The 24570-nt window shown below is 37.4% G+C and overlaps 1 protein-coding gene across 23 annotated transcripts in view; it reads left to right on the forward strand.

The window, feature by feature from the left end:
• The window catches only part of ZNF644 (zinc finger protein 644), an 82133-nt gene that overhangs the window by 44180 nt on the left and 13383 nt on the right, over positions 1-24570 (forward strand). For 4 of the 23 annotated variants that reach the window (XM_075508407.1, XM_075508405.1, XM_075508404.1 and 1 more), the window contains exons 2-5: positions 6898-6953; positions 10833-10885; positions 19996-20101; positions 21414-24457. In XM_075508407.1, coding sequence (XP_075364522.1) covers positions 21445-24457 — 3013 coding nt within the window. In that variant the 5' untranslated portion in view covers positions 6898-6953; positions 10833-10885; positions 19996-20101; positions 21414-21444. The remainder of the gene's footprint in view (positions 1-6897; positions 6954-10832; positions 10886-19995; positions 20102-21413; positions 24458-24570) is intronic. The other 19 variants (XM_075508412.1, XM_075508409.1, XM_075508408.1 and 16 more) reach the window with 8 other exon arrangements.

Consider the following 24570-nt stretch of genomic DNA (forward strand, 5'->3'; position numbering starts at 1 on the left):
TTTTTTCCATTCAAGCTACTCTTTCTGACTACTTTTTTCCCTACTGTGATACTCCTGTTAATGTTGCATTCCTCTACTTGTAATCTTCTTGTTTGGACTGAAACAGCTCCACAGTCTGAGGTATGATCAGTTGTGTTCATTTCCTATGCTGTCATACTTCCTTGAAGTGCTTCACTGTCCCATATGGGGTGTTGTCAAAAAGCAAAACTTTCTCTGAGTAGAAAAATGAGATATTTCAACACTTCCACGTGAAAGCCCTACCACAGCTTTGGGAACTGTGCATGTGGCTTTTACTGTGATGAATAGACAAAGGAAGAACTGTAGCTTCTTTGAAATATTTTTCAGATAACTCTCAAAATCTAGCAGGAGATTCAAAATGCAGGAGGCAGTCTTCTCTCTTGCAGTCCCTTGCTTGCTCGCTCTTGTTCAGTCAGTGCAGATTCTTTGAAGTCAGAAGCATCTCCAGTAAAAGGACTTAAATTTTGTCTCTTCATGTTGTGAAGTGTTAAGTTTTTTCTTAATTTGACTTCTGGATAATTCAGGCTTCAGTAGGGTACCTGCACTTAAATATCGCTTTGCATTAACTATTATAAGAAGAGTGATTGTTATTTTTTCTTTGCAAATTTAATTTTGGTAAATTTGATTGTGGCATTTATAATTCAGTTGGTTGAACTAAGGTTGGAATAGCATAGATTGAGAGAAGTTTTACAAACTCTCAAGGGGACTTAATTTTCTGATTTTAGAAAACCTCATGTTTAAATTAAAGTGATTATTTAAATTAATCTACACTGAGTGTTAGTTTTAGATACTTGTGGGTACTCAATGTAGATTAAGTTACTTTTATACCTTTTAATAGGAATCAAAGAGCATCAAAGCTCCTTGTGCAAACAGAAAGCAGGAAACTATGTTTTGTACAGACGAGGTCATTGTTGACTACTTGTTGGGGAAATGGGAGTATAGGCTTGTATTTAAAGAGCTTTTCAGCTGTATTAACTGATTTAGGAGACTATTGTCAGCTAAGTTTTTGCTTTTTCAGTCCTCTTCTGAAATTACTTTATCCTTGGTAGTTCTGTGTACAATTTTATCTGGAGCTTCTTCTGGGCTTCTTGTAATAGCTTTTTCTTAGAGTAATCTCTGTTTTCTACTGGCTGTTTTTTCCTGTATTGATTCTTAGGATTATTAGATTTCTGTAACATTATGGACATTTTCCAGACCTGCGTCAGATACTAGAAGGAAATTTCTCCCTGCCCCTGGCTTTTGAATTTAGCAGATTTTAATGCTGGGACAGCAGTATCCTAATAAATGTAAATGCCACTCTCAACCAACTAATCACATTTTTTAAGTCCTAGAAGGTACTTGAAGTCAAAACTACAGTTGCAAGCCTTTTGCTGGTAAGCTGGTGAAATGGACTGTTTAGCCACGCTTATACCAACAAAAGTAGTTCATATAGTATAGTTTATTCTAGCCTTTGTTTCTTCTTCTTTCCTTCCCCCAAAAGCTTAATCAGCTATGGGGGCAAAAGCTAGTTTTGTATTACATTATAACTCTCTTAAAAAAAAAAAAAAAAAAAAAAAACAACAAAAAAAACCACAAATAAACAAAAAAAACCACCACCAAACCCAACCCAACCAACCAAAAAAAAACCACCAAAAAAGTCCACCTAAAAACTTCTTTATGAATTACGTTCCTGACTGCAACCATTCCAGGAGAAGGTGGTCATTAAAGATGGTTAAATGTCTTTTCCCAGATAGATGTAGAAATGTCAGTTATCACAGATTTGCTAGGAAATAAGGGCTAAATAGTAGATAAATAGATCAAAACTCTTGTCAGGATTACTGAAAATTTTATTTACTCGTTGTACACCTTTGCATTCTAGTGTTTCTCAAACTTTTTCTCCAGAGAGGGGCATGTTATAGGAGATATTTCACTATAGCAAACAGGGCCCTAATAACGTAAATAGAAAGTGAATAAAAGTAAATTTAGTCTTGACATAAGATCCAGCTCTAATGACAACAGGAGTAGTTAAGCAAGTTTTATGCAGTAACTTAACATTTGAACTCAGATTAATTGTCTTAAAACCTTGTATTGTAAATGGTTATGAGCTTGATGCAAGATTCATGGATAAAATCTTTTCTGCTGTCTTTACAGATGTGAAAGTAATCTCAGTTGTTCTTTATGAACCTGAATTTTGAAGTAGCAACTGTAATTTTTGTTTACTTGGGAAAGCAGTATTATGGAAGCTTTTCACAAAATCACAGAATCGTATAGGTTGGAAAAGACCTTTAAGATCATCAAGTCCAACCATAAACCTAACACTACAAAGGCCACCAGTATACCATGTCCCTAAGCACCTCATCCAAACGTCTTTTAAATACCTCCAGCGATGGCGACTCAACCACTTCCCTGGGCAGCCTGTTCCAATGCTTGATAACACTTTCAGTGAAGTAAAATTTCCTAATATCCAGTCTAAACCTCCCCTGGCACAACTTGAGGCCATTTCCTCTCGTCCTATCACTTGTTACCTGGGAGAAGAGACCGACCCCCACCTCTCTACAACCTCCTTTCAGGCAGTTGTAGAGAGCAATAAGGTCTCCCCTCAGCCTCCTTTTCTCCAGGCTAAACAACCCCAGTTCCCTCAGCTGCTCCTCATAAGACTTGTGCTCTACACCCTTCACCATCTTCATTGCCCTTCTCTGGACATGCTCCAGCACCTCAATGTCTCTCTTGTAGTAAGGGGCCCAAAACTGAACACAGGATTCGAGGTGCGGCCTCACCAGCGCCAAGTACAGGGGCATGATCACTTCCCTAGTCCTGCTGGCCATGCTATTTCTGATACAAGCCAGGATGCCATTGGCTTTCTTGGCCACCTGGGCACACTGCTGCCTCATATTCAGGCGCTGTCAGCCAACACTCCCAGGTCCTTCTCTGCTGGGCAGCTTTCCAGCCACTCTTCCCCAAGCCTGTAGCATTGCATGGGGTTGCTGTGGCCCAAGTGCAGGACCCAACACTTAGCCTTGTTGAACCCCATACAACTGGCGTTGGCCCATCGATCCAGCCTGTCCAGGCCCCTCTGTAGAGCCTTCCTCCCCTCAAGCAGATCAACACTGCCGCCCAACTTGGTGTCATCTGCAAACTTCCTGAGGGTGCACTTGATCCCTTCATCCAGATCATTGATAAAGATATTAAGCAGAACTGGCCCCAGTACTGAGCCCCGGGGAACACCTCTTGTGACCAGCCACCAACTGGAGTAGACTCCATTCACGACCACTCTCTGGGCTCAGCCATCCAGCCAGTTCTTTACCCAGCAAAGAGTACACCCGTCCAAGCCATGAGCAGCCAGTTTCTCCAGGAGAATGCTGTGGGAAACAGTGTCAAAGGCTTTACTGAAGTCTAGATAGACAACATCCACAGCCTTCCCCTCATCCACTAGGTGGGTCACCTTGTCGTAGAAGGAGATCAGGTTGGTCAAGCAGGACCTGCCTTTCCTAAACCCATGTTGGCTGGGCTTGATCCCTTGGTTGTCCTGTATGTGCCGTGTGATGGCACTCAGGATGGTCTGCTCCATCAGCTTCCCCAGCACTGAGGTCAGGCTGACAGGCCTGTAGTTCCCCGGGGGAACTTTTGTAGCTGTTCTCTAGCTAACCAGAAAGATAAAAAAATTTAACTAGTCTAGTGTGATTATCTGTGACAATTCTTTTACAGCCTGTATCTACAGCCTTTTAAATTATTCCTTAAACAAATGCTTTTTGAGAATCTCTGTGTGTGTTTCTGTAGCTCAGATACACTTGAGGGGTTGTACTTCTGTCTCTGAGCAGTACCCACAGATGAGATTTTGTCATTGCACACAGGCTGGAGAACTTCTGTGCCTACTTTGGCCTTTTTCATGTGTTGCATTAAATGAAATATCACTGGTATGCTGCTTTTTGTTTTTTCACTGGGCAAGGTGATCATTGCTAGCACTGAACCAGCCTTGGTTCACATTTACCAATTAGTGAGAAACGCTTGTGCTTTTAAGCACTTTCAGTCCATTTGTGTTTCTTTAGTATCACTGGAGGTACATGTGAGATATCTCGCATCTCCACCATTGCAGTTTTCTCCCACTTCCCGTTCTCTGTCCTTATCAGGACAGGCAGCTGCTTATCCGTGATCAGAAGCCTAACCATTTTACGGGGGTCCTTGTACCTGCTGTGGGCCCCTTTTCACTCTTTGAATGGCGAGGCCTCAAGGTGAATGGTCTGTAACTACATTTCTTACCTGCTTCTGAGTCCCTTTTGATGCTGTCTTTATTACCTGGTGAGGGAGAGTGGCTTTCATTCTCACTTCCTTTCCTGATAATGAGAATTAAGACAGGAAAATCTGAGCCAAAGCATTTGTGATTTTGAAATCTTTGCCTTTCCCTAAGGAGTCTGGGAGAACTACCTCTCTTGGATCTGCTGGTAAAGAATTTCAGGTGCTCAGTTATTCCAAATGTCAACACCTTTCAAATGTAGGTGTAGGTGTTAGAGTTTGATTGTTTGTGCTGGAGTGAGAGGAATCTTCCTTGACAGCAGAAAGACCTTTCAGATGAGTGTTGGTTAAGTACTGTAGGTTCGGTCACTTTAAACAGTGAGAGTCCCAATCCTGTCAGTAGTCTGGGCTAACATCTGGTGTCTCAATGCAGATTGCATTGCCTTCATCAAGATGTTTGCATGCCACTGCACATACTGTCTCCCATTAGGTGAAGCTTTGAACACCAGTGGGTTTGAAATCCCAAAAAGGCAAGTTAATTCTGCAGAGCCCTTTGAAGTTTGTAACACAGGGCTGCAGTAGCCAGCCCTTTGGTCCTTCAGCAGTTTGCTTGCTGATGATCTCTTTGTGAAACTTCTGTCACCTTTCCTTCAGCTGGACAATATCCAAATTATGATGGCCCATCTTCTCTATTCCCTTCTCTTTCCCTCTGTGCCAGATGTTGAGTAACCCCAACTTTATCCGCAAAGGGGTCTGTGAGCTCCCTGTGAACCCGACAATACTTAAATTCAAGAGTACTCACACTTAAGTTTTCTCCAAGGAGCATATTCAATGTCTACAAGAGTACATGCCCTCCAGATAGGCAGTGTAGGGTACGACTTCCCATTTTATGTCAACTGAGTAAATTGATTGGTCCGAAGTAATGTGTTTCCATGAAAAAGCTATTACAGTGTTACAGGTTGTATGACAGCCTGCTGTATTACCACAGTGATCTAGAGTTGTCTGGGCGCAATCCTTTGATGCAAAGATTCTGTCCGCACTTGAATCATAAACCATGAAATCTATGCTGAGAACAGTTATTGCTAATATTTAGCTAATTGCAATGTTCAGAAGATGTGAGAATTGCTACAGTGGTGTTGCGAAATCATTTTGCACGGGGGCAGAGTCATTGATGTAGTTCTTACTTGCAGTGAGAGAAGTGTTAGACTGCGATTGACTCTGCCCAGCCAAAGTGCACAGGTTTACTGAGATGTCTGGTTTACTGCTGATCTTAGTGTTTGATAATGTAAAGCCGGCATAGACCTTCTTTACTGTTTTTTGAAAGGTGTTTTGGTTCTTCATACGTGCAGGGTATATTTTGTGGGCTTTTTTAATTGTACCTTTACATTTACCTTCTGTAACATACAGTAGGGCTCCACTGCTGCTTGAAAATACCACTTTTGCTTCTCTAGGCACATGAATATTATTCTAAAACCTGACTAAAGAATTTAAGTTTTTCTGTAATAAACTTACTTGAGAAATGAGCATATCTTTTGAATAACATTAATGCATAAAGGCTACAGTTAATGTGATAATTAGGAAATGATCCTGGGGCTAGGAAAAGGAGCTTGGAGACTTGTCTTCTGTTGCTTTATATTGCCCAGCAAGACTATTTTGAAAGGTCTGTCTTTCCTTACTCTCTGTCTTTGTAATTTAGGGAGGTGGCTTTGAGACAGTTATAGGCTGACTGGGGAACTCGGAATCAAAAAGCTGTGTGTGAATGAATTGAGGGGAGGAATCTTAGGCAGTATGTGAGGATAGGTATCTCTGAGTTAATTCTGGTGATGGATACATTAGTTTAGTCTAGATATGAATAACAGTCTCTGTATGCTAGTTCTTGTGTCTTCATTAGAAGTAGACCTGGTTCTGTAGAGATGCTGTACCTAAATCCATTCTTGGTTTTGTTCAGCTTCAGTGACTTTCGGAGTCTCTTCCAAATGTTATATAGTCTGATACCTCCAACTAGGAAGTGAAAAATTTCCTTGTATAGCTAATTCTGTTAAAGATCCATGAGCAAAACTGAAAATAGAGCATTTAATCTGACATTAGTCAGCCTTCATGAAGGCAAAGTAAGTTATGATTTTAAAAGGGGCCAGCTAGCCTTAAAATAATGAACACAACTTTTTTAGGAAAGGCAAGGAATTAGCGAGGCCCAGGTTTAAAACCCTCTAACACTTAATCTCAGATATGTTGATTATTTTTGCTAAAAAGATTAAAAAAAAAAAAAAGCACTTTCATTTGTAACCATTTTCTTTCCGTGCTTCACTCCATTCAGGGAACTTAAGATAGCTGACTTTGAAGATACTAGCAGAAAAGGCAGCAGAGCTTTTCTTGCCATGCAACTTTTTTTTTCCCATTCTGCCCACTTAGTTTAATAGTGTGTTTATATTTGATACAATTTCTTGATGGATTTTTTTTAATTAAAGTACCAACATCTATGTTGTTCGAAAATTATGTGTGTATTTGAGAGAAGACCACTGGAATTCTGATATTTCTACCCTGAGACAAAACTGATAGAATATATTTGTAGCTGTGATCTCATCTCTGTGCTTTGCCTGTCTTGTCTGATAGTCTAGAACACAAGCAGAAAACAATGACAGCTGTACAGTAAGTTCTTGTTTTATTTTGCAGGTTTGTTTTAATGTGGAAGTGGATCTCGCAGCTTAATGCAAATCAAACAAACGAAGGTGAGAAGAAGTTTTGTGGGGTGTTTTGTTTGTTTGTTTTTCTTTTCAAATTCCTTGGATCCATTATCATATACTGCTAAACACTCAGAAAAAGTGGTCAGTGAAAATTGCATTGAAACTTGTATCTTGATTACTGTAATTTATGGATATAGTATTACTTCTGTGATACCAAAATAGGGACAAAACACAGAGACCCCTAATATTTAAGATTATGATGATAATTATGCTTTTCTTCCATAAACTATTATAGTCTAAAAGCTATCAAGGCATTCTGCTAGCTGTTGAGAGCCAAAATTATGAGTACTTCAAATGAATTTCATCCTCTGCATATTACCCACCTGGTTTCAAAGTACTGAAAGTGTACTTTGCATTGTCAAAGCAGTGTGTTAAACTTGCACTTATTCTATTAATAAATAACTGTATGGCAAATTGATAGCATTTCAAATTTTTAATAATGAAATTCTGTTGGGTTGGGTTTTTTTCCCTTTCCTGTCCTCAGGAACCCTTTTGGGAGCTATTTGAAAGACAAAGTATATGAAGATTTACTGCTGGTACTCATGAGCTGTAGAACTTAGGTGTCCATTTGCAATGGCAAAATGTCTGTCTAGGAAAAATTTTCTGTAACTTTGGCATTTCTCCTCTCCTTCTCCCCACCCCCACCCCCCCCTTATTTTGAGAAAAAGAATTTAGCTAAGCCCAGATTTTGTTTCTCTTCAAGTTATTTGATACTCTACTTCAGGAAGACTTTGAATCATAAAATTAATCTCTTCTCCATTAAATTGTGTGAAACGTTTAACAAAGAGCAATTTGCTTTAATCTGTTTTAGCTTGACTTTTTCAAGAGTATCTTTAGGTAAGGCCTCACAGTTCGGTAAATTCTCTGCTGTGGAGGCAGGGCATGATGGACTCGTGTACGTAGGCTTCCATAACAAACAAAAGCTGGCTTCTCAAGTTTCCTGCTTGCTGTTTGACTAATATGCCATCTCAGAATACAGCTGCTTGTGGTGACTTGATATTTTGAAGAGGTGAGAGGGAGATCCCGTTTGCTCAAATGAGCTTGTTCTTCATTTCTAATCTGTGATTAATATGTAGGCTTAATGTAGCTTTAAAAATGTAGTATGTGCATTTTAAAATAGACATGACCTGCTCTGTTTGTATCTTCTGCTCTGCTAAGACTTTTTTAGAGCTACTGCTGTCAACTTTAAAATACTGGTTATAGCAGAACACTTGGTGGGGAATTTAAAATAACTCTTCTGTTCAGTGTTGTTCCTTTGTATAATGTATAGCTGATTCAGGACTTAAATTATGAATTGTCTTCTGAACTACGAGCAATTAAAAGTAAGCTGTACTGCTGTAGTATGCATATACTTACGCGTAGAGGAACGTTTACTGCCTTCGCCTGACTTTGCAAGTTTCTACAATGTGCTGCTTTGAGAAAAGGAATAAATACAACTCTGCAAAAGGAAATACTTTTCTTTATCTGAGGATGAGTGTAAAACAAGAATCATGGCTAGGGAGGGGACTTGAATTCACAGTAAGATTTAGATTGTTCCCTGTGCCTTCTAATGCTTTCAGTACTTAATGCTTGCAGTTTATGTTCTGTCTCTTCTTAATTTATGTGTGATCTCATTACTGGTTTAAATACAGAAAATTAGTTGAGAAGTCTGTAATATATAAATAACTGAGTGTGTTCTTTAAGCATGAAATCTGAATGAAACTCCAAAGACCTTTCATCTTAATGGTGGTTAGCTGTGTATAATAGAAAAAAACTGTTCTCTGAGGAGAAAGCCTGTACTCTTTCATACATAACAAGAGGACAGAAAAATGTGTAAAAGAATACATGGAAACAGTGTAATGACATTTGATCAGTATTGTTATTGCTTGGAGGAGATCTTGAGGTTCTGACAGCTCTGTGAAAATGACAACTGAATAGTCAGTAAATCAATGAAAATATTACGCATTATTAGGGAACAAAACAAAAACTAGAACAAAACAGAAAACAGATCGGTTATACAAATTTGTGGTGTACCATAGATGCATTGCATTGCAATGTGTATTACTTCTTGAGTACTAGTCTACTCCTGTGACTAAAAAACAACATAGCAGAGCTGAAGAAGGTTCAGAGAAGGGCAGCAAGGACAAGTGAAAGACTTCATTTTAAAGAACAACCTGCATTTCCCAACTGCCTCTGGCTTCTGTCTCCACTCCTGAGTGTAGTGACTGCAGTATCTTACAGACTTCTTAACAATGAACTTAACTCCCACAACTCAGTGCAGACTTGTCCTTTTGTGTAAGCTTATGTCACTTAAAGCAATAGCTGAAAATGTGATTTAATTATTTGCTCAAACGTTTTTCTTGTACTCTTGACCAGAATGCTCTTGACCTAATGAGTCTGATAGTGTGCTTTCTATGTAGGTTTTCTTTGAGTAAAGGGTTTGGGGTTTTTGTTTTTCTAATTGCAAATCATTTGCTTTCCTAATGCAAATATAAGTGGTATGATATCCTGACTTTTGAAAATAATAATTAAAAAAAGAAATCTATTGCCAGTTAAAAACACACAGGTGTAAGATACTATTTACAAACAGTGAATGTACTGTATGGGGGTAACCGTAGTCTTTTTTCTTACGTTTTCTGACTTCCAGACTGCATCTTCTGAGCTCCATAGGAGGACCTATCTTGTTTTAAATATGGGGGAAAGTTAGGAAAAAATAATCTTGGTCTCAGTGTGTTAACAGTATGATGGGTCACACTTCTGTGTAACAGGAAAAGTTACAGAAGTTAGATGCTTGAATTTCCCTGTAACAGTGTGTAGAGTGAGGTCAGATTTTAAGCATTTATCAGGCAAAAAGAGACTTGCTTCCAGAAACTGTCTTGAATGTATTTAGTATTGCTTTACCTAAAAGTAGAGGATGTAATAAATCAATAATACCACCACAGATGTTGAAGAAGGATAGGTTATATAGATAATTCTGCACAGGATAAATTTGAGTATGTGGGATTTGTGTTTCTTTGTCTCAGACAGGAATCTCGTACAATTTTCATCTTGTTCATATTATGCTGGTAATATGAAGTTGAGTTTTCTGCCGTTAAACCACTTATGGTGATGACTTTTTTTAAAAAAAAAACAAAACCAACCAACCGAAACCCAATTATTAGGGGAGTGACCTTATCTTTTCTTGTCACTTGGAATTAGGAGTTTTGTCTGTTCATCTGGTCATGAACAGCGTTATATAGCTTCTGGTCTCTTAAAAACTTATTTCATATGTTCATCAGTAAGGATGATAACTTTCTCCAAGTTGACAGAATTTCTTGTTCTTAATCTAAAAAGGTACAAGATGATTTTTTGGCCTTACTTGGCGCTGTTACTTCCAATCTTATTAGCTGTTTAACCCTTGATCACTGAAAGAATATAGAGGATGATGGGAGCCTGTTTGCTAGTAAGGATGAGTGATTATCACTAATGTAATTTGTTATACTAAGGTTCTAAATTAAGTGAGTAAAAGCAGAGTGTTCATTTTGGGTAGTCTTTTTATAATTGGGAAAGATAGCATGCTCTAGGATTAAGAAGTCTCTCTACATTAACAGGAGAGACAATCTTAAAATTTGTGATACTGTTAAAATATGTACAGCAAAATAGTTATCAGCAAAAAAAGCAAAAAGCATGAGAAATTGCTAGATGTGTTTCAGGTCATGCTGGGTAAAAAGAATTACAACTTTTACTTAATATAATAAGAAATAAGGTCAGAATTTTTCCAAAGTTGAAAGGTGTGTCATGTTCAAAGATCTGTCCCAATAAAATTGGGTTAAACTGTTTTTAATGTCGTCTTTAAGAAAGTTGCACTGTAAAGCCATTATGTGGCATCATGTTGTTCTCATGCAGGTTCTCCTCATCTATGATCTGTAGGACTGACACTTCAGGACTAGTTCATGCAGGTAACTAGCAATATATTTTTATGAACTTGAGAAATATTCCTGTAAAAATAGTCAAATATACCTGACTTCTAAAAATCCTTCTCAGTCTGGTTGCGATCTTTACATAACTAACAAAAGTACATTGAATAGCTTATCCAAATAACAAGCTGGATGCTTATACCTTAAGAGATCTTCAGCTTCAGTTACTGAATTCACCTTTCTCTGAAATTTGGGATTACTGTGAAAATAAAATTTCTGTGGCCATGTAGTTGTAATCATTGGGGATTTGTACAGAGTTACGGAAAACAGCTAATTATTAGAGTCAGTTTGTTGATATGTATTGGATTTGTATTGGAAGAAAGGGTTCCTTACGCAACTGCTCACAAAAGGTGTCTGAACAAAAAGACCAAATTGTAGGAAAAATCTTTGTTTTAAATTGAAAGTCAGTTTTAGATTTGGATATGAAAATTCTGGAGGTTCTGCTTTGATTAATTTTAAATGTCTTTGTGTTAGTACACCATTGCTCATATTTGGCAGCTGGGGGAACGTTTTCAGTTCTGTGTGCTCTACATGTGGGGAATAATTAGATTAGCATGCAGAATTTCACCACCACTTGGTGGCAGTACCTGGCTTCAAGAGAACTTGTTTCTGAGAAGATAAAGTGGCTTTGATTCTGTAAAACTGTAGGTTAAAGGGGAGTATATTTGTTTTAAAATTTCTAGAAGTTAGTGATGTGTTTTAGAAATTAAACTTTTTATTTAACCTACTGGAAGGATTTGCATTTGTATGTCTCTATGGAAAATCTAGCTATCATGTCTAAGATGTAATTTAGGAGTATTTCTTGTGTTAATAATCTTCTCCGAAGATGTATTTAATGCTCCCCAGTTGAATTACTTCGGCATTTACTTCTAGTATTTTACTTCTCTTGAGCAGTGTACTTGAAGTAATTTTAGAACATAAAATTTGCTTCATGGTAGTGTTCTTCATTATGTTGTATTTTTCAGTTACAGAGGACTGCCAAAGCTGCTTTTTTGCCTTCTGAAATGTTCTCTGCATTTTCACTTTTTTATTTATTGATACAAATTTTAGGAAAAGATTCCCCAGTAGATTTTTCTGTCAACAAAGATAGTAATAGTGTGTGCCCTTACTCATAGTTGTTGTCCCTCAGTTGTGCCGATTGAGCAGTGCGTGGGTCCCAGCCTTTTAAACAAGATAATGAAATTGTTGATAAAGTGTGAAAGAAGGAATGTGGGGGAGTGGAGGAAGGCAGGAGCTATTTAAATTGGCTTTGACACAAAGAAAAGCATAATTCCAATGTATAGCACAGTAATTTGACAGTATATGGCTCCATGTTGAGGCTACTTCCTCTTCTTTGGAAGCCAAAATCTTCTGCAATGACAGCAGGTCTTTCATTTTAGTACTATCCCCCATGTAAGGACTGTAGTGGTGAGACCAGAGCCTGGAAGAATGCAGGTACTTTCCTAAACATGTGCTCTTTGTGAAATGCCTCACTCACTGTGACTGGAGTTATAACAGAGCATTGCTGGTGCGAGTGGCTTCTATGAGGAGGAAATATTTTTATTGTATTGCCTTAAAAGCCAACACTGAGAATCCAGCATCCTTAGGCCCCTCTGAGGTGTGACATTATCAAGAAGGCATCTAAGTAAATTGTGACATACAAGAGGGATTCATCCTGTGGAAAGTCCTGAATTGTAGAAATACTAATGGAAAATGAGGTGGGACTTGGGAAATGCATGTTTATAAATTTGAGTGTGATAATATTGCTTTACATAGTGATAATATATTATTTAGTGAGAGAACTCTGGAAAACAGGAACACTGGAAGAGAGATAGAAGGGAGAGGGGCGTCAAATTATAGCTTTGCTGTGAGTATGTTCTACATAACTTGGAGTAGAGAGAATGCACTTTTGCTGTATACATAATTATTTTTGTGTAATTTTGTTAAGCTGTCAGAATGATAAATCTGAAGTTAGTGGTTGGAAACTTTTTTTTTATTAAAATACTCTTGTGCCTATATTGCTGATATTTTGAAATGAAAGAAAAAAAGTGGCTTGTCTGAGCATATGAAGCACTCTAAAGAGGAGTAAAGTAAGCGAGAATTGGTATACTGCATGGCAAAGTGTGCTAAAACAGACTCACAGAATAGTTGAGATTGGAAGGGACCTGTGGAGATCTTGTCCAGTCCTCTGCCTTAAGCAGAGTCACCTAGAGCAGCTTGCCCAGGACCATATCTGGACAGCTTTTGAATGTCTCCAGGGATGGAGGCTCCACAACCTCTCTGAGAAACCTGTGCCAGTCACTCTCACAGTAAAAAAGTTTGCCTTGTTTTCAGATGGAAACTCACGTATTTTAGTTTGTATTCATCGCTTCTTGTCCTATCACTAAACACCACTGGAGAGTGTGACTTCATCTTTTTGTACCCTCCCTTCAGATGTTTATACATTTTGATGAGATCCTACTGAACCTTCTCTTCTCCAGGCTGAACAGTCCTACCTCTATCAACCTTGCCTCATATGAGTGCTCCAGTCTCTTAATTAAGTCTTAGTGGCCCTTTACTGGACTCTCTCCAATAGCTCCGTAATTCTCTTGGACTGGGCAGTCCAGAACTAGACACACTACTCCAGATGTAGCCTTACCAGTGCTGAGTAGAGGGGAAGGATCACCTCTCTCAGTGTGCTGGCAACACTCCTAATGCAGACCAGGATACTGTTGGCCGCCTTTGCCACAAGGGCAAATTGCTTGCTCATGTTCAGTGTGCTGTCCAGCAGGACCCCCTTGTGCTTCTCTGCAGAGCTGCTTTCCAGCATGTACTGGTGCATGGGGTTATTCATGGTGCAGGACTTCATACTTTCCTTTGTTGAACTTCATGAGGTTTCTGTCAGCCCATTTCTCCAGGCCATGGCAGCACAACCCACTGATGTGTCAAGCCAGTCCGCTCACTCTTGTATTGTCAGCAAACTTGCTGAGGGTACCTTCTGCTCCATCATACAGGTCATTAATGAAGATGTTGAACAGTGTTGGACCCAGTATTGACCCCAGGATACAGCGCTAGTTACTGGCCACCAACTACACTTTGTACCACTGATGCCAACCCTTAGTTTTTTGGCAGCCTGATAAAAATATTGTCTCACAATAAGGATGGGATCAGGGCTTTTATTTAAAGACTGTAATAAGGAAAAACTTCCTTGTTTTGTAGTGCTAGTGGTTAATAAAATAAGCTATTCATTGTGTTGTGTCTAGATAAAAGCAATCGTTGGTACCATACTTGAAGCTTAAGAATACATCTGACTGAAAAACACAGGTAATGGTAATGAAAGTGATGAAAAGTGTTTTCTCAAACATTTAGTTTCTTTAGAGAGAAGAAAGGTGTGGCATGTGAGATTAACATAAAGGAAAAGAATTTACCTATGCATGTAAAAGTACATAAGGGAACAGTTTTCGAGAGAAATAGTGTGTATTATCACAGAGGATGAAGTCTGTATTTTTCAAACTTGCATGTCTCTTACTGGAATGCTGCTAGTCATTACCATGTATGTCTGCACTTAGGAAAATTCAGTATTGGATTGTAGTTCTCATCTTTAGTAGTAACTAATGGCAGTGCAATTCAAACTAGATCGTACCACTACAAATCCAAACTAGACAAAGAGCTGCAGGAACGTGGAGGCTTAAGTACTTGGCTGTCCTCTGTGGACAGGGTTGTGGCATGCTGGGGCGAGTTATGGAAGCCTGTGGAGTTGCCAGACAATGTGTGACTGTTCTTAAGTTACCAGACTGAATGTCTTGGTTTTTTGTACTGGCTAGGCATCTTTTAGAAATACCTCATTCACTTTGAAAAGTCTCAACCAATAAAACCATCTTAAACTGCTGCATTAGCACTTAGAACTAGAAGGGTATTTTTTTGAAGTCATACATGTGATTCTTGTGACACTTAAATTGTATTGTCATTTATTTTATTGATTTCACTATTGAATTTTAGCATGATGCACCCCATTGTGACAAACTGGTTTATTTTCCCAAGCAAATCAATATTAGAGAAATAAGATGAAGAATGGTCGGTGGCAGTAATGATATTCTCTTCTGTGATTCCTGAATTGTAAGACGGTCATGCTTCAGTTGTGTACTGTTTCCTTTCACATGTGAGATGTTAAAATATCACTCTTGAACTTTTAAGACGAGAAATCAAGTTTCTGAAATTTTGACATTTTTAAGGAAACTGGTTTTTTTCCTTACTACCTGACATACAGCTTTTGAAGAAATTGTTTCATTAGAAACAAAGTTTCTGGTAAATAAACTTTCTGAAAAAGTGTGCTTCAGGTTTGATGTTCCCGAGTATAATCTTACTGAAAAGACAGGCTGCTTTTGTGTGGTGTCTCCTCTATAATTCAAAGTTTCTCTTTGGTCAACTTTTTCCACAGAGATATGACAACTCAGTGAATCTTTCAATAGTATGACAAAAGGTTATACTGTGGGTGGCAATTACTTTCTGTTTCTTTATTTAGGCATAATACAACTTAGTGTTGTATCAGTAATTTTTCTTGCTGCTTTAAAAATGATTTTTAATATGAGAGTCTGATTAGCTATAAGAGTTTTCCTATGTTTGTGTTTTCATATGAACAACTGTGGATCTGAATTGAAGATAACTAGTTTTCAGTGGAACTCCTCAGACTGTAGTTATATTAATAATACTTGTATGTATTATTGTATATACTTGTATGTAAAGTAGGTGTGGGAGGGCAGTATTCCTGGTGTTGTGCATATTAAACAAGCTGTCTCTTCACTACAGAACTTCAAAAAAAATCCAGAAATGTTCAGGTGAATTTGTAGGTTTCAAAGCTAAGTAAGGCAGTCTACAAATAGTGTCTCTGCTGCGCAGAAGAGAATGTATTTTCAACAACTTTGCAAACACAAATAGAAGCTGGAGGAAGATATGGTGAGTCACTGACTCATCCTCTGGTTGTCAGGTTTTGTGGCTCTATTTCCATCTGAAGGGTGGATCTGGATAGCTTTTTAAGAAGAGATAAAGTGGAAAACAAGTAATAGGTATTCTTCTAATGATCAAAGTATCCTAATCTTACTGACTTTGGGTATTCATATTGTGAGATAACACCCAAAACTCAGGAGGTGTGAACTTGACACCCCCCCCCCCAAGATGTGGCTGCTTTATGCTAATACATTACTAGTTCCTCTATTACTCTGTACAAACCTTCGTTTTCCAGAGGTTCTTAAACATTTCACTTTTGATGGAAGCCTCCGTGCTTGATGTTTGCTGTGATTAAGTTGTTAGAGGAATAGACTGCATAATGGGGTGAAATGGAAGGAGATACTTCTTTAGTCCTGTGCCATGATGTACTTAAGCACTCTCTGGTCTGCTGTTTGTTGCCTAAAAATCTGTGACTTTCGTTCCATCATCTTTAATATAATCTGGCATTTGAGAAAGCTTTATTACAGGAATGCTTGTGGAGAAAATGATAGGTTTTGTTAGTTTTCTCTATTTGCATAACGAAGTCTTGAAGAAAAATCTAAACGGGAACAGTGCAAACCTGAAACACCTTTCCTATCTCTTAAATGTTTGAATAATCCCTTGAGTGTCCTGGTTATTCACATATCTGCTTAAAGAACTTGACTTACAGGGAGTTGCTTAGCCCAGGACAAGTATATTTTTGCCGTCATTACAGCACTGCTGAAAGACTGTATTTCTTCATTTACTTTAACTAGGCTGATTAAATTCAATCCATTTAGGAGATGGCTTCTAAGTTTTTGTGCCACTTCATAGTCGCTCTGTGCTTTTAGCTCATTGGCTTATATTTATGAATCTAATGAGAAACTTGATATCAAAACACATAAAAACACTTCATGCTTTCCACAAACTCAACCAAATTCTTCTGTCTTAATTTTTCAGCTCCAGTGTGCTTTCAAATCTATTGTAAATCCTTGTAAAATAATGTGGGTTTTGTAACAGAAACTGACAAATCTCTAACTACAACTGCTAGTAGGCAACAGCATAGTACACTTAGCACTGGAGTGTAAGCTTTAATGAACTAGCATTGCATGAACGTAATACTCTTAATTTGGTGTGTGACCCTATTACATAGCAGAGGTTGTAATTATGAAATAAGAACTTGGAAATGTCATAAACCTACTGGTAATAAATACAATTAATAATGTACATAGAAAAATGGAATTAGGTACATTCCTATCAAAAAGAATTATTAATGAACAGAAAGTGGACAGCATAGACCTGACAGGAAGGTTGCATCTAATCTGAATTACTGAGTGACCTAGGAAGCTTGCTCAGAGGGATTACCAAATAATTATGTTAATATGCAATTATCACCTCATTTCTTCTGTAGTAACCTCAAGATGTAGTGTAGTAAGGGTGTTATAGCAAGTGCTGATAGTTTGCAAAAATAGTGATGTTCAAGATTTTTGAGACAATAAGATTAGCTTAAGGCATTTAAAATATGATTTGTCAGCTTGAAGATAGATCTGACCTTACACTTCTTTAATGCTTAGACTGTCTGGCCACAGGCAGTCATATCTGCAGAACTCATTATGATTTTAAAAACTGATATTTTATGAAGAAAAACAATATTAAATATTATGTAAATTTTAAAGTACTTAATTAAATGGGGTGGAATGTGTCTTAGTTGGCTAAATTGTTAGTTTCCAACCAATTAGTTTGTTGTTTTCTACTTTTGAATATGAAATAATTTCTATGTAATAAATAGCATATCATGTAAACCAGGAATAACAGTTAACTGCACTACAGTGATTCTAGGTTTAACTGAAATAATTGAATTTAATTTGGGCTAGCCTTTTAGATAAAGTGTGTTTCAAAGGTATGAACCTGGGATTGTGTACGCCTGTGTAGGCTTTTTGAGCGTTGCCATTTTTACACTTATGTATCTCCTAGGTATGTTGCAGTATGTGCTTAAATAAAAATTACCTCAGCTGTATAGTGCTTGCCCTGGTGGAGGATATAACAGGCACTATTTGCAGCAAATTTAAAGTTTTATCTCAGTGTTTAATTTTTCAAATACACTAAGTAAGGATTAATTACCATATATTTTGACAGAATTATTGTGTATTTCTGATATGGTATAGAGACGATAATTTTAAAACTGTGATGGAAATATGCAAAGAATATTGCATAGCCTTGATTACATCTTAGTTGTTACGATTTTTTTTTCTTTTTTTCCCCAGTGTTCAGATTAGGTAGTGTTTCAGTTTGGGTGTTGCGCTTCCTGAATGGTATGAGTTAGATGATAACATTTCCTCAAAAACGATGGCATTATGTGGAATGGTTTCTTGCATGTGTCTAGTTACACCTATCATTGTTACTGCATAAATTTCTACACATGGAGTAGATAATGTAAATGAAGTATTGCATCTTGGCTCAGTGTCATCACAAGACTCTAAATTACTGTAATTTAAAAGGATATTTTATACATTTGCTTTAATACCATGCTGTTAAAACCGGTAACTTTCTTGTTGTTGTCCTGCACATAAAATAGTGAATTGTACCACCCCGATAGCTGGAAAAAATGTGCTAATTAGCAGAAAATTATTAAAATGTAACCGATATTATTGATACAGTAAGCATTTCAGGCTTGATTCAAAGACTGAAATCTGTAGGGACAGCTGTATTACCATAGAATACTTCTAATCAGATCCATATGGGGTAGTTCACAATCTCCATAAATACACAATATGGAAAGGAGTCTCTTACAAGATTGCACAGTATAATGTTTTAGATACTGCTCATGATAACTCTGAAGAGATTCTCAGTTTAAAGGTGATCGTATGGTGCCCTAGCCACCTTTTTAACTGAAACTTTAACACTAATATTTAGTGTAATTTAATGTCAGTATAGTTTTGTATGTAAAGCAACATGGTTTTGTCTTCATCACATAAACCTGTGCAGTTTTCAAGAGCCATTCTGATAATGAGGATTGCAATCTCCAAGCAGGCACGATATTCTCAGTTTGCCTCCCCGCTGTTCGGGGGGTACCGATGAAGTTGCTTTAAATGGGAAGCGTCTGTTCTTCCTCTGAACCCCTCACACCAGAACAGATGGGTGGAACTTGGAACATGGAAGGTTTTACCTCAGAGGTGGTAACAGTGAAGCCACTCATTAACACTGAATTTACCACTTCGTTAGCAACGTTGCTTCCTGTTGAGAAACGCTAATACAAGCTCTCAAATTGACTGAGCATACATTTGTCTACCTCTGCAGTAATAAAATGAGGAAAACACACATCTTTCAGGCAAAATTGGCTTATTAAATTTCTTCTAAACTTTTTGTGAACATTTTTATACTCTGCTGCCTGGTACTGTATGAAGCTTACACTATTCAGTTGTAAAATTGTTGGAGCTGTTGTGCATCCTTGGAGGTTTCACTTCTTTTAATTGACGTTTGCATTACTGATTCTTAATGCATGTTTGTACTGCCCATTTCTAACTTGTGTACGTGATGTAAAGACTCCTGCTGGGTGGTGCATTATCACCGTTTTAGGGTGATAGTTTTGAATGTGATCTTATTGGAAGTCTTTATTATGGTGGAAAATGACCCATCTCAAAACAGCAAAGAAATGCAAAAAAATCTAAGAACTGGGAAGATGAGAAACTGGGGTGTCTAGCAGAACATTTGCATAACGGTATGTTATAGATAAATAATACAATAAAATATTTCATAAACTTTAAGCATTTATTGTGCATCTGACATGAGCGTTGCTGTATTTCTAAATTGGCTAGTTCAATGATTGAGTAGCAAAGGAAACTTTTTTTTTTAATGGCAAAATTTTTTCATTGTATTTCTACTCCAAATATAGTTACTTTTATCTTCAAAATAGTAAATAAGTCGTATTACATTAACGTTTGTTTTTTACAAACTTAAAGGAGGTGGAAGTATTTGTTTTGTCCTTTTGCTGATTTGAAACAAAACAAGCACAATAACAGCGAATTTCCATGAAGCTGTAGCTAGCTTTGAATTGTGTGGATAGCTATCACAATGTTGAATTGAAAAACTAATAGAAATGCTGGACTCATTTTAGAGTGTGACGTATAAAGATGAAAGTGGTGGTGTTTAACCAGGTGGTTTTCTCTCCTTAGGAGAAAAGGATGTCAAGCGTGGTCTTCCTTGATTTCGATGAAGGACCATTGCAGGGAGCCATGGATATTAGTTGTGAGTTATAACATCTTAATTCAAAAAGTCTAGGTAATGACTCCTTTTAACTGAGCTCTATTCAAAATGTTAATTAGTAACTGAAACTAAGTATGTGATGGCAAGAATCAAATCCCCCAAAAGATCAAAGCAAATAGTACTCTTTAAGGGTAAAATATGTGATTTCTGTAAAATATAGATCGATGTTTCCGGCTCCTAGATGGGTGTTTTAATGCCTTATGCTTACTGTGTTCTGAGGACACATAGAAGAGGTGAATGCCAGGGTGGACTTAAGTTCACGCTCCGGTTTATTACACACCGGTTTTCATGTGTAGGCAACTCCTTTGTGCTCGCTAAGCATTGGGTAGATGATTTTGTGTATGAATGAAAGTCACTTGTAGAAAGACATCTTTATGTACACAAGGCCTCCCAGAGGGAATTAATACGTAGTAGTTCTCTGTACTAGTAGACACTTTTATTGTCATGCTCTGGATTCAACATGGTGATTTCCTCTGGTAGGTAAATCCTAATTAAATGTTTCTTTCTGATTGTGGAGTTTTTTCCACCTTTGAGAAGATGCTCTTTTATTTGCTTGTCATTTAAAATGGCCTTATAACACAAGCAGGATCTGATTTATTTATTTTAAAGCAAAGAGAGTGCTTTCGTAAGAAGGGAATGGGAATACATTTAATTTCTTCAGTGAGTTTGATCCTTTGCTATTTCTCTATCAGTAATTAGATGTTCAAAATCAGCTTAGTTGTGTTTTCTTTGTCTCCTTTAATACCAAAGTAATACCAAGTACTTCTGCAGGCTTCTGTGTAGCATCAGGTCAGTTGTATACAAGCACTTTGAAAAAAGTGATACTTTGAGATATGTAAAGATTATTTTAGTTTCCTAGGTGCTAAAGGGAAGTATGGTTTAAAAAAAAAAAAAAATCACTAAAATGACTAGCAGATGTCGGTAGCCTTTACTCCTAACTTGTTTTACTCTAGAAAACAACTAAAGATAAACTATGTGTTTATATTAATGTACACATAGAATGTATTTGCACAGTTTTTGACAATCTCATTTCCCTATCTTGCTTGCGTGTAGGTGTTCAGGGTTTTTTTAACTGGGATACTGGGCAGTGACTAGTTTGCTGTATGGTTATTAGTATAGCATAGCAAAACCATATAATTTTTGTAATTGCTTCATTGTTTAATTTTAAACATGTCTTGAATGTCCTAAATAAAAAAATACATTTTTAACAAGTTCAAAATACATTTTTAGATTACAGTGTGAAGGATGATCCTGAAGAAAACTGTAAATTAAAGTTGTCATTATTTATTTCTGTGATTGCCTGATTCTTTTCTTGTTTGTTTTATAGTATAAATGTACTTAATGGACAGACCAGCAATATGGATGATTTAGAGATAAATACTGAAGTCACTGGTGCTAAAGAAGAAGAAATCCTGTGTGATGATAATTTCCTATCTGAGGAAGAAGGTGGCATTCCTAAACCACAAGAGAGCGACACATCGTTTCAGAAGAACAATACATTGACTCTGCCTGAGGAGCTATCAAGGGACAGACCTGAAAAAGCCTTAAGTGGAGGCCAGACTTCTCTATTTATACACACTGGTGCTCCTACTGTTTCTAGTGAAAACTTTATCTTGTCTAGAGGAACTGCTGTTAATGGACCAGTTTCACACTCCACCTCAACTAAGACTTCCATTATGAATAAAGGCAGTGTTTCATTAACCACTGGACAGCCTGTAGGTCATCACACAGATTCCTGCTCAACTTTGACAGTGGTTCATGATCTTCAGCTGCCTGCAAAGAGTACAACACAGAAATCAAATCAGCACCAAGTTTTATTTTTGTTACCTGATGTAGCACATGCTAAGAACCTGACTCATTCCATTAAAAATCTACCTACCTCTGCTTCAATTGGTTGTGATTCACAGAAATCAGTAGGAAATAGTGTAGATAGCACTTTAGTAGGCCAAGTAGAAGTTTGTGAGGATGATAAAAACTTACTAGTAAAAGATGATTGTGTCGATACATTAACAGGCATTTCCTCAGGTACAGGTGGTTTTAGATCGGGATGTGATCCCAGCTGGGATCCACAAAAAGAGTTTATACAGTTTCTTATGACAAATGAGGAAACAATAGAGAAGTCTCCCATTCACTGTAAAGTAGGCTTAGAAAAAAAGCGAAAAAGGAAAATGGATGTTAGTAAAATAACACGCTATACTGAAGACTGTTTTGGTGATACCAGTTGTATTCCTAGTAAATCGAAACTATTAAATGTTGACTACTTAGAGCAGAATGAGGAGCTACAAATAGTAGAACCACAAAAATATTCATTGAGTAAAGTAAAGCCTGAATCCACAGATGAAGAGCTGGAAGCTGTTGATGCTATCCAGCAGCTCATTTATAGTCCCACTAGTAACTGTGCAGAAGATACTTCTCCTGTTCACACTAGCACTTTTCTTTCCAATACTTTAAAAAATAAATGTGAACAGAATGATTCTGAATCGCCATCTACTTTCAGTACTGATGAACCATCATTTTATCCCTGTACAAAGTGCAATGTGAATTTTAGGGAGAAGAAACATCTGCATAGGCATATGATGTACCATTTAGATGGGAACAGTCATTTCCGACATCTCAATGTCCCCAGGCCCTATGCATGTAGGGAATGTGGAAGGACATTTCGAGATCGTAATTCACTTCTTAAACATATGATAATTCACCAGGAAAGAAGGCAGAAACTGATGGAAGAAATCCGTGAGCTGAAAGAACTTCAGGATGAGGGTAGGAGTGCACGGTTACAGTGCCCACAGTGTGTATTTGGTACCAATTGTCCCAAGACGTTTGTGCAGCATGCAAAGACCCATGAAAAAGATAAAAGATATTATTGCTGTGAGGAATGCAATTTCATGGCTGTGACAGAAAATGAATTGGAATGCCATCGAGGGATCGCTCATGGAGCAGTAGTCAAATGTTCAATTATCGGTAGTGACATGTCCCAGAGGAAAACACAGAAAAAGGCGTCATTGAAAGATCCGTATTTAGGATCCTCAAAAAAGTCATCGACATATATGTGTAAGATGTGTCCCTTTACTACTTCAGCTAGAAGCATTTTAAAAAAACACGTGGAATATTTGCACCCAGCATCATGCATTGATCCCTTTGGTAGCCATCTTAGACTAGAAAAAAGAAAAGGCAGCATAATAGAAGAATCTTTAGATTTTGGTAGCAGGACAAAACAGTTGATCAAACAATCTTCTACTTTTCCAAAGAACTCTGTTTTAAAACAGGATGTAAAAAGATCATTTGGCTCTACTTCACAGTCCAGTAACTTCGCAAAACTTCACAAGAGACCCTACAGGATACAGAAGGCTCGGAAAAGCGTTTCACAGTCATCTGTAAGTGTGTGCAATCTAAATTCTACAAACAAGACCTTTTTGATTAGAAATAGCATTGACCAGAAACCTAAATGTTTTCATCAAGCAGCAAAGCAGAAAGCTAGTGTCAAAACAAGCAGTAATTATTTATATAGACACAAATATGAAAACTACAGGATGATTAAAAAATCTAGTGACTCTTATCCTTTGCATTTAAAAAAGGAAGAGTCCAACTCTGTCAGTTCTTTACATTTATTTTCTTCATCAAGTAGTCCCCGTAATAATTGTTTTGTCATGGATTCAAATAATCTTGATTGCAAAAGGGCAGAAGGCTGTAAAGATCGTAGGCATGTAGCTGTAAAAAGAGTGGTTAAAGAATCCAAGAGGGAAGGCTCTGTTACAGGAGATGATTTGGATTGCTATCCAGATTTTCTGCATAAAATGACTGTTGTTGTTTTACAGAAACTTAACTCTGCTGAAAAAAAAGACAGCTATGAAACGGAGGATGAAAGTTCATGGGATAATGTTGAACTATGTGATTACACTACACAGTCTGTGGAGGATGAATCTTACAGTGATATTAATCAGGAGCATGTAAACCTATTCCCCATATTCAAAGGTAAAATGGAAGATCACGAAGCTGGTGATAAATCTTCACTTAGTTATGAGCAGAATGATGGCTTTTATTTTGAGTATTATGAAGATGCTGAGGGTAGTAACTTCCTGCATGATTTGCATGATCCTCAGAATTTAGAAAATGTAGGATCAGCATTGCCAAAGCATAATTCAGTTTTCCATTGGACTGATTTGTCGCTTGAAAAGAAGTCCTGCCCATACTGTCCAGCAACCTTTGAAACAGGTGTTGGATTGTCCAATCATGTCAGAGGACATCTTCACAGAGCTGGACTAAGCTATGAAGCCCGGCATGTTGTTTCACCAGAACAGATAGCAACAAGTGACAAAATGCAACATTTTAAAAGAACTGGAACAGGAACTCCTGTTAAACGTGTTAGAAAAGGTAAGTGGTTTCTTTGTTTGTTTGTTTTTAATATGGGTATAAAGTAAAGGGGACAAAGGGATTTATTGAGCACTAAACAAGACTTGCTTTATCTTGTAAAGCCTCTGTTCTTG

This window comes from Mycteria americana, chromosome 7 (genome assembly GCF_035582795.1).
Source record: "Mycteria americana isolate JAX WOST 10 ecotype Jacksonville Zoo and Gardens chromosome 7, USCA_MyAme_1.0, whole genome shotgun sequence".
In the NCBI taxonomy this organism is placed as follows: domain Eukaryota; kingdom Metazoa; phylum Chordata; class Aves; order Ciconiiformes; family Ciconiidae; genus Mycteria; species Mycteria americana.